This window comes from Brassica napus, chromosome A2, assembly GCF_020379485.1.
Source record: "Brassica napus cultivar Da-Ae chromosome A2, Da-Ae, whole genome shotgun sequence".
Taxonomy (NCBI): Eukaryota; Viridiplantae; Streptophyta; class Magnoliopsida; order Brassicales; family Brassicaceae; genus Brassica; species Brassica napus.
The window spans coordinates 11,368,839-11,384,923 of record NC_063435.1 but is presented as its reverse complement, the minus strand read 5'-3'; the positions used below and the strand labels follow the sequence as shown (position 1 = coordinate 11,384,923).

The window sequence follows — 16,085 nt, the reverse complement described above, 5'->3', positions numbered from 1 at the left end:
TAAAGAAATACATGTTAATTTTTATACATGCATTATATAGTTTGATAATGTTAACCCATTTTACCAACATATTAGATTTTATTTTTGAACATAAATATTTTATAATTACTAAAATAAAATATATAAATATATAAATTTAATACAATTTTATTATATTTAGCTCAATCTAATAATTTTAATTTAATATGATTGATTATGATTATATAATAACTAAAATATTATAGATTTTTTTTTATTTTTCATTTTATATAACTGAATATATTAATGTATAATAATATTTTAAACTAATTTCGAATTTAGTGAAAATATTTAAATATAATTTCAAAAATGAAGATCTTGTAAAAATCTTTTTAAACAGATTTGTTAGAATTTTAAAATAAATATATTTATATTTAAAATGAAAAGATATCAAAAGATACTATGATTAAAATATTTTAAAAATTATATTTATTATTAGTCTGAATTAAAATATAGTATGAATTTCTATGAATAGGTCCATTAGGTCCATTTTTAAAAAAAATCACACATGAATCATGGTTGTGACTTATTGTCTGCAAACACAAAACTCAAAAACACAATGATTAAACAAATAATCTGGGAAGACATCTGTGAATGTCAAACATTACATGAAAACCGTGCACACACTCTCGTCTAAGCGCAAATAAAAACAATACCATAAATATCTTGTGAATAATCAATCAATATGTCTCTGGAAAAGATATTTATAATAATGTCTTTTATTTAATACCCAAATTAATAATGTAATGTGACCAACTCTAGTAGATAGTTCATTTTTTAAAAAATCACACATGAATGAGAAGTCATGACTTCTCTTTTAATAGATAAGAAGTAGATGTTTTTAATTTTCTTTTTACTAATCTATGAATACTAAAAAGACCATTTTGCATCTTGCTAATGTGAATCCGTTAATTAGTACTTGTGCGGTTGTACCAATCACTACATTGCCGTTTTTGAGCTGAGTCCATTTCATTCTTTTATTTTAAAATGAAATTTAAAGTAAAGTGTTCTCTATATTTTTTTTTTCAAATTTAAGTAAAACATGATATTATTTTTATAGAGTAATAAAATTACTTTTACATATTATTTTAAAATGAAATAAGATTAGTGAAATTCAATTCAACTCTATTATGGAATTGTTCCATTTTGAAAAGAAAAAAAGAGAGTTATATACTGGAAATCTTTAAGTCTATTTATGTTTGAACATGCAAATTGAGTATTAAAACATACCATAGTTTTCTAATTACAGCTTATGGATGACATTAGGTCAAGTTGTTGTTAAACAAACATGAATGTCAACTATTTTATTTCTAAAGAAGAAAATAATCTAAGAATATGGAGTGCTATAAGGTAATACTAGATTTTGACCCGCACGCCCGTGCGGGTCTATTTTTTTTTAAAAAAATATGATGATATTTGCTTCTTATGTCACTATTTAAGGTTGAGTAAAAAACTTGAATTCGAAGATTCAAACCGATCTTAATCCGAATAAGTAGTACTAAATCCGAACCAGAATTGATTAAATATCTGAATTATTCAAAATTTTGGTATTTGAATAATTGAAACCTAATCCGATCCGAACCGAATTATTTTGGGTATCCAAAATAGATTTATATACTTATATATATGATACTTTTAAGTTCGCATAAATGCTTGAAAATATATACAAATAATTAAACGTAAATATCTTAAATAGTTAAAAAAATACTCAAAACTCTAAAAATACTTAAATAATTATTAATTCTCTATCCAAATATTTAAACCAAACCTATTTAAATTGGTTATCCAAATCAGAACCAAATCTTCAAAGATCTGAACTGAACACGAAATCCCAAAAAGACCCGAAAACGAATCCGAACGTCCACCCATAATCACTATTATATATATCCTATATGTGTTATCATAGGTTACAAAAATATGTGTTATCATATAACTAATCGTATTTTATACGTACCATCAAATAAGTTTTCTTATAATTAATAATATTTTATACGTACAATCATATAAATAATCACATATTATATTTTAAAACTTAATGTGAAATATAAAACCATAATTTAAGTTGGTGTTTGAAATTGGATTTTGTATTGTATTTTTATCATATATATTTTAAAAAATTATAATAGTTATTGGAAAATATGTTAGTAAAAATCAAATTTTGAATATATGTATATTTTTGAATGAATTTTTGATATAAATTAATTTTAAATTATTATTTTGATTTGAATATATATATCAAGTAACATAGATCCATTACTTTTTAATATATGGACTTTCAATTTTTTTTAGTAGCATAAGCCCATTATTGTTTTTTCTAATTTATTGCTATCCATGTTTCCAAACAGTACTATTTTTTAACTACTATTCATATTGCCAAACAATCCCAATGTGTACTTCAACTTTAATAATATAGATGATGGCGTGCCTACCCTATTGATTTTGAGGCATTGGCCTCAGGCCCCTTCTCATATTAGTTCATTTTAGGGCCCCAAATTTATAGATTATGACATAAACACGTGATAATATGCTTTCTTTTAATAATCAAACATCAATTTATATTTTCTTTTGAGCATTAACTTCTGGTTTTCTTATTAATGTTGAAAACTTCTTTGTCTATGTAGAATTTTGCTAATAACAAGACATATAATGTTTTCAATCTAAGTTTTTGATAATTTTTTAAGCTGTTGTTTATTTGTCAACGTATATTAAAAATACTATTATTATACTAAAATTACTAGATATTTATTATTAAAAATAAAATTAGCTATTTTGCCTTAGGCCCCTATTACGCTAAGCACGGCACTGCATATCGGTAATCCTCCACTACTTTTACTTCTCTTTTTTTTTCTGCGTTAAAATTTTGAATAAGCAAGCAAAGTAAGTCAAATGTGAATATATCATGCACTAACTTTATATAATTAGATGATTAAATCACATATTATATCTACATATTTTGAGCTAATGAGGGACATTTTTATTCTTTCAAGATCAAAAGATATGTAAAACAATCCTCCTGCTTGAGTACTATGTTCAAGGATCTTGTCTTTTCATGAAGTGGAACCTTAAAGTTAATTATTTGCAGTTTTTTCTTCTAAGAAATGGTGTATTACTAAAATAACAACAGCAAATATATAATCAGCCTAAGTTTGAATCTTAGATTTTTTTTTTTGATAAGTATGTGTGAATTTTCATTATCAAATAATGACATAAGGGACACAATTAATCTCTAAGATATCAAATCTTAATGCATCTAATAAGGTAATGAAATCAGAGGTCTTAAAGACCCTGCCAAAAAAGATAAAAGACTATCTAAAATTGAGAAAGGTTTAATCAAACCCCTAAAATTTTGATTAAAGCTTTGCTAATAAACCATGATTCCATAAACAACCATTTGCGTTCCAGTAGATCCATGATTTGACTGATTGCCGGAACATACAACAAGGACAAGGATCATAAGAGAAATACCAGCCGGAGAACAATCTGAAGAACCACAAATTGTCCCGAAGGCGACTCCCAAAGGATGAGAGGCGAAGCAAGGTTGACAAAGTCTTGGTCCGGCCATCACAGGGGAAATACCAGCATTGGTGGGTACTAGCAGGAGCAAGGAGAGGTTTAGTGGTTCGACTCTGGTCCCTCCTAGCGAGCAGAGCACAAAAAGATTCTAGCTTCAAAACATTGAAACGGCAAGAGAAGGTTGCAGCCATCACCCTTCTGGAACTTTAAGAGACTGAAGAGAACGAGGCTCTCATCAACAACCGCTAGAGTTGGAAGGACCAAGCTCTGGAGCGAAGAAGAAAGCGCATGGCAACAGCACGAAACCCTTTGAAAGATTCAAAGCACCGAAACAGATCCGTAAGTAACGAAAGGCCAGGGTAGTTGTTGGGAAAACATGACGAGAAAGAAGCCCTCAGCGACGTCCTTATCGTCGCTTGTAATTACATTCATGTAATTAACTTTGTATAAAAAGGTATCTCAGTCAGTTGAACCTTTAGTCAGATTTTGCGAGAAGTCAGATCATAATCAAAGTTCTACCTACAAACATATCATCAACCTTAAAAGCAACAACTTCGTATTCTAAAAAGTGGCTTAATAAGTCTTCACTGCCCATATGCTCTCATTACCATAAAGGAATTAGGAAACTATACTTTGCGAGCAATCATATCATAACTATACTTTTTTCTTAAAAGTCAAAAGAATATGGTTACTAGGCAAAATGATGAGATTAGAATGATTACCTCCTTCCTGTAACATATTCTCCTCTTTAATCTTTAACTCATTCTCCCTATATTCCTACGGCCAACACTTTGAGATATTAAATAGTTTGGCAACAAAGAACTTGTAATCACTCCAATTAAATAAACATCTAATAAACATTTACCGACAAGTATTATCGTTGGTTTTTAGCAAAAAAAGAAAAGAGAGAAAAAATAAGTATTGTCGTTGGTGATGCCGATGCGTTCCATGGATGATGGACATTGACGCATTATAAATTCAACAACCCACTTGAATAAACATGTTTTACATTTATTTTATGTGGGCTTTATATTGAACATTAACAGGCTTTATTAAATGGATCATGGCTGATTAGTTCCACAAGTAGCAAGTAGATATCGCAATTACTGTGTGGGCCGGATCTCGTTATGCCTAAATAGATTCTAATTGAACTAACGGGTCGGTCTCTAACTGACCCGTCTTTTCAGAAGTCAATTTTGCACTCAAAATGGTCGCTGGACTCCGTTGTCTCCTCTTTTTGGCTCTTTTCTAGGGTGATCGAACTATATATATGGCTAATTTTGCTTTCACTTTACTCACTCATCTCATTATTTGTTTGGGTATATACCAACTAGATGGAATCTTGCACACATAATCATTAAAACATTTTGAAACTGATCACATAATCAAACATTTTATTGGGTTTAGTTTCTAGATAGGTTTCTGGTATTCGTTTTTTCAATGTTATCTTTTTAGGATTGTTTCACCATGCTCATGAAAATAAAATGAGACAAAGTTGAGAAATACCCTAAAATACAAACTAATTTAAGTTCGAAACCTGCACACTAAATTTAAAATTCTAAAACGTACTCCTACCTCTTAGGATATATTTTCTTAAATAAAAGAGGCTGAATGATTATATAAGTGTTTGGAAGACACAAATAGAAACAAAGACATCTACAAGTACAGCCAGCCATTAAAGGCAATAATTTGGGAGACACAAACAAATTATATGCATTTTATTCTTAAAAGCCAACTTGTTAGATTTTCTTCCTTTTCATGATCTTACCGGTCCGACTCAAACATATACTATTTTTATTTCTTTTATAAACCCTTCTTCTTCTTCAAAAAAAAATATGTCTTTTATTAAACCATCAATGTATGAGAGATAAGCTATACAACAACTTTGTATGTGTAGACATATATGAATGCAAATAAATTACTATTTTGCATAAAGTCAAACGTTTTCTCTCCCTTGGTTTATGAAAATTCACGAGGAGAGCATATAATTCAGGTCGTTAGAAAATATACATAACATAATATTGCTGTCATACATGTCGTACAAAACAAAAGAGTTTATGTTATTACCGTTTGACTGTATTTTTCTGTTGATTTATTTAAAATTCCAAGTAGTACTTAAAATACTATATCTGCAAATCTTATTACCCTTATTTTAAAAAAAATGCGAATGGTTCAAAATTCTGAAATGGTGACGTTATATCATATTCTAATAATAAATAGCTGTATCTAGATCTGGAAATTATATAAATAAATGTATTTCATTAGTGGAATTGTACAATCTAAACCAGGACATGTTATAATCTTTCAGTTGAATTGTATGCAGAAAAATGGAATATCCTGATCCAAGTCGTCGAATTGAGCTGTTTTTATTTATAAATTTTTTAAAATGAGAAACAATTGAATTATAGATTAAGAAGAAAAAGAGAAGAATTTGTCAGACTAACAAAAAATATTTGGATAAGTTCCCTTTTTCAAGCTAGGTAAACAGATAAGCCGGCTGGGAAAAAAATAGTACAGATAAGTTGATGTGCTGTGTTCTGAAATGGATACATTTTCTAAGTAAGTAGCCGAAAACAAGTTATCAAATTTTTTATTTTTAAAGTTATCAATAAAATAAAAATACAGTAGCTATATATTGGCTATTCCTCATTCCATCGTGAGCTGAGAAAACGACAATCTAGATTTAACCTGTATTGAGGTATATTAGTCAATTTATAAAACAAATTACTCGGATTAAGAATAAACTATTAGAGACTCCCTATATTTGATTTAACCTGTAAGAGTACAGTGGGAAAACAATAACGGAGATAAAGTAATGCTCCTATTATTATTTACATGAAAAATTAGATTTAATGGGTTAATAGTATTATGTTATCGTGTTGTAAAGTCACAACTCACAAACAAAGTTGTTTAACAATTTATTAATACCAGCCTCGGGATTTTGTTTATTTTAGATGATAGAGATAAATAAAGCAAGCAAAAAGAAGCTCTTTATAATCCACTGCAAAGATAAATTCTGTCTTTCGAAAATCTTTCATGTAAATATGTTACATAAAAAAAAATTCACACCATCATTCTTTTTTCTGGTGTAACATATCACCATTCTTACTTTTACTAAACCCTAATGAAAGTATTAAACGTGTTAATAACTAATTATAGCTTCTTTTGATTAGACTCCAAATATTTTCTCTAATGTAACACAATCATAATTTTGGTTTAAACCCTATTTATTGTAAAATGACATCATTAAGCTTCAATCAAATTCCAAAACGCTTATATATGTGTTCTATTTACATACTACTAGAGATTTTTTCCGCGCTTCGTGCGGATTGTGTCTTATAAATTTATTTTATTTATAATATTATTTGTCAGTTTTTTTCTTTTACATTAACTTCTTGTTTTTCCAATATTAGTTTTTCTTAATTTAAATTTATATGTTTATAATTTTTTATTTTTCTTGTTATAGATGGAGAATTATATTTTTTATTGATGATTTTTTGTATGTGACATAAACTTTTTGAAATTTTAAAATAATGTTATATATAGTACGATTAACACATTAAAGAAGATAAACATATTCATGCACATTTTACACAGGTTTTATATGCATAATTTTAAACATTATATATGTATATATTATAAGTTTGAAACATGTAAATGCTTTCTAAAGCTAAATACTTGTTTTGAGTTTACATAACTTATCGAAAGTTTTATCTCTTTCTAAATTCAAATCACAAAAAAATATATCAAAAAGTCAGTATAGATAGGTTTTTTGGGCTTTTAAATCAACACTAAAAAATTACATGAATCAGATAACAATAGTTTTATAAACAACTGGATAAAATTTGACCGAGCCAAAGATTTTCACACAATATGTTATTTTTTCTTCAAATTGCGAAGAGCCTATAGGCACAAGAAAAAAAATCATAATTTTTGTTTTCACTTATATAACATTTTTTTTCCTTTACACACGGAGTTATTACACTGCTATAAGCAATGGAGAACGCTATTCATATAAGATTCACATCTATGCATTTTGACAAAGAAGAATTTTAGCCATCTTTAGTTTCAGAATGGCCCAACTTCAGTCATATACATTATATTTTCTCTATGATTCAAATCTTACAATTTTAATATATGTGCAGATTTCCATGTGAAAAAGCCATCTATCATTCAATCTATTATTTTTTCCAAAGTAAACACTATAATCCTCGTTTGGTTAACTCCACAAACTAATCTCTTTGGATCAGTTTACTAAAAAATATGGATACTAATGTCAGAAAAGAATATAAACACTATCAACAACAAATACTGGCACAAGACTATTTAGTTCAAGGAACATATTCCACGTAATGCGTTTATATCATGGCTGGCTTTGCGGAGAAGACTGCCAACCAAGGATCGTTTGAGGCGTTGGGAATTAAATGTCTCAAGAACGTGCGTCCTTTGTAATCTGGAAATAGAGACTCACCATCATAATATGGGAGCCTTTTGCTGCTGAAGTTTGGATTTCTCCTCCGGCTGATCTACACTCTGTTGCAGCCTGGATCAATCAACCTCGCATCAACGCAGATGCGCATGCTACTCCACTCATCAAGCTCTACTTTCAGTCAGCCATCTACTTGCTGTGGAAAGAGTGTAATGCTTGTGTGTTCACAGCTGTGTCCTCACCTTCATCTGTCATCCTTGCCTCTCTCGACCGTATGATGCGTGACCGTCTCCTCTCTTATCCGGCAAGTTCTTCTTTCTCCTCTTCTCTACTTCTTTTTATCTTTCTTGTATAAGACTTTCTTAAGGTTTTTTTTCCTTGAGTTGTTGTTGGTTGTTTTTGTTTCCTTGCTGTAATAAGTTGTTTAAAAACAACAGTGTAACCTTTCAGAAAATGATAATCTTAACATCTTACCAAAAAAAACAAATATTGGCTTATTTATGTGAATATATATTTTATTTTAAATCATTATACTGGACGAAGAAAACACCATAATTTGTACAACAAATTTTCTTAGATTCACCTCATCATACTCACCATTTTACCATTTTAATTACATAATTTTACATGAGTTTCTTCACTCTCCCCTGTTATTTTCTCTTTATTTATAACTACAATATAAAGTTATAAACTATATATATTATAAATTAATAATTTTTTACCTTTGAAGTCTAACGATTAAAAATAGAACATAATTCAATATAGATATATGATTCTATTAATAAATTAGCAGTTACAAATTTGAAATTTTTAGAAATATCGAAAGTTGTATGTTAGTTAATTATCTTTTAAATAACATTTATTTCTAATTTTTTTTTGATGAGAATATTTTGGCTGAGGTGGATAGTCCCAAAAGCTAATTTGAATTTAGTCCCTTTTATATAGTAGTCCCTTTTATATAGTAGGATTGACTTATTGTTATGATTTGATCTAAATAGCAACTTGAATTTTATTTCTTCGAATTGAATCTTTAAATTTACTGGTGTTAAATACCACTAGATTTTTTAACCGCGCTACGCGCGGATAAGATATTATATGTATTTCTCAATTCTAAAAAATAATGTATAATATTGTATTATATTATTTAAAAAATATAAAATATGATTACATAACATAAATATATTTTTTAAATTTTCTTTGTGGAAATCATTATGTTGTTTGATTGTTGTACTTGATTCACATATTTGCATAGATATTTGTGATAGATGAATAACTATATTTTTATTATCAGTAAATAATATATATTTATTATATAATATAAGAAAAATAAAATTATTTACTTTTTAAACAAACTTGTCTCATGTTGGGGACTCGGTTATAGACATATCATATACGAATGAGACATTTTTACAGTTATCAATCTTCTTAACATTGAAAAAACAAATCTACATATCAAAACAATATCTCATACGATCTATTTGTGAAATAATTACTCTGAAGAAATTGAATTTAGGCATCAAAAAGGACTGAAAATGTATGTGCATATATGTTATCTAAGTCTGCTTCACAAAGTACTATTCATAGTTCATATATCATTAATGTCCATCCTATTTTTTTGTCCACCATTTCTTAAACATCTTGAAATAACTGATGCTAATTAATAATAAACTTTTTGCTGGAAAAAAAATCAAATTTGTCTAATTATCGCTTAAATATTTTATTAATATGGTCTAAGAAGCTTTTAAGTGATATCATAGTTTAATTTATTAGTTTTTTTATTAATTTTTAGAGGTTTTTGTATTTAAGATTTTTTTCCATATTAAGCTTCTATTTCTTTCACAGAATTGATATATATATATATATATATATCATAAAAATTACCATCAAATCAGTTTTACTTATTTATTATTTTGTTTTAACAAAAATACACTTTTTAAATAATTTAATTTAAAATAAAATTATATATTAATTTGCTGTATTTTAACAATTTCATTGATTTAATTAATTTGCTTTGGTGGATAACTGAAAAAGTTTTCATATGAATCGGGGAAAGTAAATTTATGTTGTTATATTATATTTATTTTGTGTATATAGAATCTATATATAATTCTAGTGTAATAAAGAAAGAACATTATTTTTTTGTAACTTCAAAAAGATACATCATTACAATTTAAAATGAATCAAAATTGAAGAAAATGGTAATTAAATATTTGTAAATCTAATTGTTTAGTTGGATTCTCATGAAAAAAAAATCGATTGGTTAAACAAATGTTTCAAAATTTGTTGTGGTATTGTTTTGTCTATAAATTATAAAATTTGTTGAATTAATATATTTAATTATTGCATCCTTAAATAATATTTTATTAAGACATTAGAAAAATATGTTTTGAGTTGTTTTGTCAAATTGTACAAAAATCTATGCTTTTTCATATTTGTAACTTCAAAAAGATACATTATGATAATTTGAAATTAATCAAAATTGAATAAAATGGTAATTAAATATTTGTAAATCTAATTATTTTTTTATCTTGTTTAGTTGGATTCTCATGAAAAAAAAATCGATAGGTTAAACAAATGTTTCAAAATTTGTTGTGTTATTGTTTTGTCTATAAATTACAAAATTTATTGAATTAATATATTTAATTATTGCACCCTTAAATAATATTTTATTAAGACATTAGAGAAGTATGTTATGAGTTGTTTTGTCAAAATTTTACAAAAATCTATGTTTTTTCATATTTATCACGAAAATTTATATGTTAAACTTACTTTTACAAAATTCTTAACTTTGTCACGAAAACAAAAATCTATGCTTTTTCATACTTGTCAACGTTCTCACACTTTCTAAGAATATATTAGCTTAGTCACTTACTTATTTTTTTTTTACAAAATAAAGTATCGGAGTCTTGAAAGTTGAATTCATATTATTGTAAATGTACATAAGAGTTTGTGATTATATACTTAGTGGTTCTTGTATATGTGTCCAAGAAAGTTTCAATGGCTTAGTGGTAACTGTCCTATATATATATCATACTAACCTGGGTTCGAGTCTCACCTTCGCATTGTTTTTTTATTTTTTACGAAAAAAAATGAGATGACATGGCAATTTCGGGTTCTCTGATTGGTTGATTTTTATATCCTATGTGGACACCCTCTCCATGGCTTATATCCCCTTTTAGTATAGTATAGATATTTGTTTAAATGAACTTGTCAGCTACCATATTAGTATATTACGCCATCTGCCCATTAGTAAATTATTATTATTTTTAAACAAGACTTGAACAGCATCGAGGATTTTTATAATCCACAAAAATTAGAAGTCAAACAAAATAAACAGTTTGCCCTTTCTAACAAAAATAGCAAATCGATCTTTATGACCACTATCTAATGTTAATTGTTCCTTCCGCTTGGCATAATAGAAAACATAAGATATGCAAGAAATCAATAAAACTAAAAAGGGGAAATACAAAAATAAAATAACAGAAAAACTAAAATACAAACATTGAGAGGGATATTAGAAAAGGTGTAACACCACTACCACTACTAACATGCCGCCCCAAAAGGTAAACGTCTTTCAATCTTTTATAGAAAGAAAAAAAATAGAAGATTATTCCTGAACCATCCTATATTATTCCCTTTTTTCATATCATAATGTTGGTGCCCGTCATGATTATAATATTCTTCAAATTTCAATTTTCATGATCAACATCATAGCACGCACGTATAGACCTTTCTATCTTCAAGCACGAAATGACCCTCTCCCCTAAAATAAATCTGAGAAGACCAATAACTAAAACGCATATAGACAAAAACAACGTTTTCATAACATGAATAAATGAAAAAAAATATAACCACACAAAATAACTATATTAATTTTCATAAGTATCTATATAAAGGATGAATCCTAAACTAAATATGAATGTACAGAGCGATGACTTCAATATTAACACCTAACTTAGGTTATTGTCCAAATTAGAAATTTCGTATCTTTGTGAACTATGTTTAACGGTTGAATGTGCAACTTTTGCAATTTTGTCTATAATAATAGTTGCATATGTATAAGGTTGTACTTGATTGCGGAATAATAAAATTTAGAGACTTTTACTACAAAAGGAATAATAATTTTTAAAAAACTTTAGGGCAAAAATCTATACACACAAGTGACAAGACACGGGCCACAAAGCACAATCCGGGTCAACAGATAAAACGATAAAATAACAAAAAGCATTGAAAATTTAACTTTGGGTGTGACAAGAAAGTTTCTTCTCTTTGGTCTGACTATTCCCTTTGGTCAACGAACCATTTTACAAGTTTCGGACACAGAAAGTCAGAAACCCAGATTGGATAATGATGTCTTTTGCTACTTTTCCCTCTCTTTTGTCTTCTCCTCCTCCTCCTTCTCTACGCTTACTCAATCTTTCTCAGCTTCTTCTTCTCTTGTTCTCGCCATGATTGACGAGAAGATGAGATCAAAATCCACTGGTCTCCTTGTGATTCTTATTCACGTTCTTTCCCTCTCTGTCTTCTTTCTTACAGTTTCAGAAGCTGTATGCAACCTCCAAGACCGAGACTCTCTCCTTTTGTTCTCCACCAACGTATCATCTCCGCTCTCTCCTTTGCATTGGAACACGTCTACTGATTGTTGCTCCTGGGAAGGAATCTCCTGCGATGATTCTCCCCAAAACCGAGTCACTGCGATTCTCTTGCCCTCTAGAGGACTCTCCGGCACTCTCCCGCCCTCTGTTTTGAATCTCCGCCGTCTCTCTCAACTCAACCTTTCTTACAACCGTCTCTCTGGTCCTCTCCCACAAGGCTTCTTCTCTGCTCTTGACCAGCTCACGGTTCTTGATCTCAGTTACAACAGTTTCAACGGTAAATCGCCGTTTGAACAATCATCAACCAATGAAAGCAACCAAAACTTCCCAATTCAGACCGTTGATCTCTCCAGCAATCTTTTCCAAGGAGACATCCTAACCGGTTCTGTTTTCCTTCAGGGTGCTGTCAGGTTAACCAGTTTCAATGTCAGCAACAACAGCTTCACCGGTCCACTCCCTTCCTTCATCTGCACATCTTCACCGCGGCTCACCAAACTGGATCTCTCTTATAACAAATTCACAGGCGTTATCTCTCAAGGACTAGGCAGATGCTCCAGGCTACGCGTTCTTCGAGCAGGCTTCAACAAACTCTCCGGCGAAATCCCAAAAGAAATCTACAGTCTTTCTAACCTCGAGGAGCTTCTTCTACCAGCCAACCAACTCTCCGGAAACATCGATGATGGGATCACAAGCCTCACGAAGCTGAGACTGCTTGACCTTTATTTCAATCAACTTCAAGGAGAGATACCAAAGAACATAGGTAAGCTTTTCAATCTCCGCAGACTCCAGCTCCATATCAACAACCTCACAGGCTCCGTCCCCGTCTCTCTATCCAATTGCACAAAGCTTGTGAAGCTGAACTTACGAGTTAACCTTCTGGGAGGAACCTTGTCGAATGTAGACTTCTCTCGCTTCCAGAGCCTCAGCGTTCTTGACCTCGGAAACAACAGCTTCACCGGCGACTTCCCCTCGACGGTTTACTCCTGCAAGAACCTCACCGCGATGAGGTTCGCAGGGAACAAGCTAACAGGACAGATATCTCCACAAGTACTGGAGCTGGAGTCCCTCTCTTTCTTCACATTTTCACAAAATCAAATGACCAACATCACAGGCGCCCTCAGCATTCTTCAACACTGTAAAAAGCTCTCTACTCTCATCATTGCGAGGAACTTTTACGACGAAACGCTACCAAGCAACGAGGACTTTCTAGCGCCAGGCGCATTTCCAAAGCTCCAAATCTTCGGTACTGGCGGATCTAGATTGAGAGGAGTAATACCCGCTTGGCTGATCAAGCTCAAGAGCGTGGAGCTCATGGACCTCTCACAAAACCAGCTCGTGGGGTCGATTCCTGGCTGGCTAGGAACACTTCCAAACCTTTTTTACTTGGATCTCTCTAGTAACCTTCTTACAGGAGAGCTTCCAAAGGAACTATTTCAGCTGAGTGCTCTCATGTCCCAAAAGGTGTACGATGCAACAGAGAGGAGCTATCTAGAGCTGCCTGTTTTCGTCAGTCCCAACAATGTCACCTCTAATCAGCAATACAATCAGATCTCCAGCCTCCCACCTGCTATATACGTCAATAAGAATAATCTCAACGGGACTATACCGGTGGAGATTGGACGGTTAAAGGTTCTCATTGTCATCGAGCTTCAAGTTAATAACTTCACTGGCAACATCCCAGATGAGTTGTCAAACCTCACAAACTTAGAGCGGCTGGACCTCTCCAACAACGGTTTATCCGGTAGGATCCCTTGGTCGCTCACGGGACTCCACTTCATGTCTTACTTCAATGTTGCCAACAACACTCTCAGTGGGCAGATACCCACAGGGGCTCAGTTTGATGCTTTCCCAAAATCATATTTTGAAGGAAACCCATTGTTGTGCGGTGGTGTACTATTAACCTCCTGCACGGCTCCAAGTACTCAGCCTTCTTCTACAAAGACGAGAGAGAAAGTTAACACACCCCTTGTTGTGGGGCTTGTGATTGGGATCTTTTTCGGCGTCAGTTTGGTTTTGGTGATGCTTGCTCTTTGGGTGATGGACAAGAAGAGGAGGGTTAATCCAGGAGACTCTGACCACGCCGCGCTGGAGATAAGCTCCGACGCCTCGTACTCTGAAGTTCCTTTAGATTCGGAGAAAGATATAAGCCTCGTGCTGCTATTCGGAAACAGTGGATACGAAGCAAAAGACCTGACCATATTCGAGCTCTTGAAAGCTACCAACAACTTCAGCCAAGCTAATATTATCGGATGCGGCGGGTTTGGTCTTGTCTACAAGGCTACATTGGACAATGGGACGAACCTGGCGGTTAAGAAACTCACAGGAGACTACGGTCTGATGGAGAAAGAGTTCAAAGCCGAGGTGGAAGTCCTCTCCAGGGCCAAACATGAAAACCTGGTCGATCTACAAGGCTACTGCGTCCATGAAGGTGCACGGATACTCATCTACTCATTCATGGAGAACGGGAGTCTAGATTTTTGGCTGCACGAAAACCCCGAAGGTCCAGCTCAGTTGGATTGGTCTAAAAGACTTCACATCATGAGAGGAGCAAGCTGTGGACTAGCCTACATGCACCAGGCATGCGAACCACATATAGTACACCGAGACATCAAGTCCAGCAACATCCTTTTGGACGGGAGTTTCAAGGCCTACCTCGGAGACTTCGGGTTATCAAGACTGATCCTTCCGTACCGGACACACGTCACAACTGAGCTTGTGGGCACACTGGGCTACATTCCCCCAGAGTATGGACAGGCATGGGTGGCTACCTTGAGAGGTGACGTGTACAGTTTCGGCGTGGTCATGCTCGAGCTTTTAACAGGGAAAAGACCAATGGAGGTTTTTAAACCAAAGGTGTCGAGAGAGATAGTGGCGTGGGTGCATCAAATGAGGAAGGATGGGACACTTGAGGAGGTCTTTGATCCGTTGCTGAGAGAGAAGGGTGGTGATGAAAGAGAGATGATACGTGTTCTTGATATAGCCTGCATGTGTGTGAACCAGAACCCTATGAGAAGACCAAGCATCCAACAAGTTGTGGACTGGCTTAACGATGTAAGCAAAGAAGAAGCCAAAGAAGAGACGATGTAACTTGTGTGCCTTTTTTATACTTTCATCACACATACTTGCATGAAGTAAATATACACTTGATTTTTTTTGTTTTCTTGTCAAATGCATATGTTAAACCATTATTTTCATGTAAATTAATTTTTGATGGTAATAGAAGGTTTGATGATGTAAAGAACATGAGAAAGTTTGCAGCTTGTATTTTTCAAAACAATTTCTTTATATGTATTTATCACACAAGCTTTGAATTAAAAAATAAAACAGTTCTTTTTTTAAGAAAACAAACTGGGTTTGGTTGAATTTCTCTATAGATCTATTATTCTTTTAGAATATGATTACGAAATCGAAGTGGGTTTTGTTAGCGGCGTTTAATCGAATAGCTGGTGTGCATAGTTACCGAAGAGAGACAACGAGACAAAAACAGGCAAGGCAGAAAACAGAGACTAAAGAGTAGTACGAGGACCGAG

General features: G+C 31.9%; 1 protein-coding gene across 1 annotated transcript; it reads left to right on the top strand.

Annotated features, from left to right (window-relative positions):
* The first annotated feature begins 11,307 nt into the window (after positions 1-11,307).
* On the top strand, positions 11,308-16,085 carry LOC106368320 (tyrosine-sulfated glycopeptide receptor 1-like). The gene has a single exon (XM_013808244.3). It carries the CDS (start codon positions 12,409-12,411, stop codon positions 15,640-15,642), a length of 3,234 nt encoding a protein of 1,077 aa, XP_013663698.2. The 5' UTR covers positions 11,308-12,408; the 3' UTR covers positions 15,643-16,085.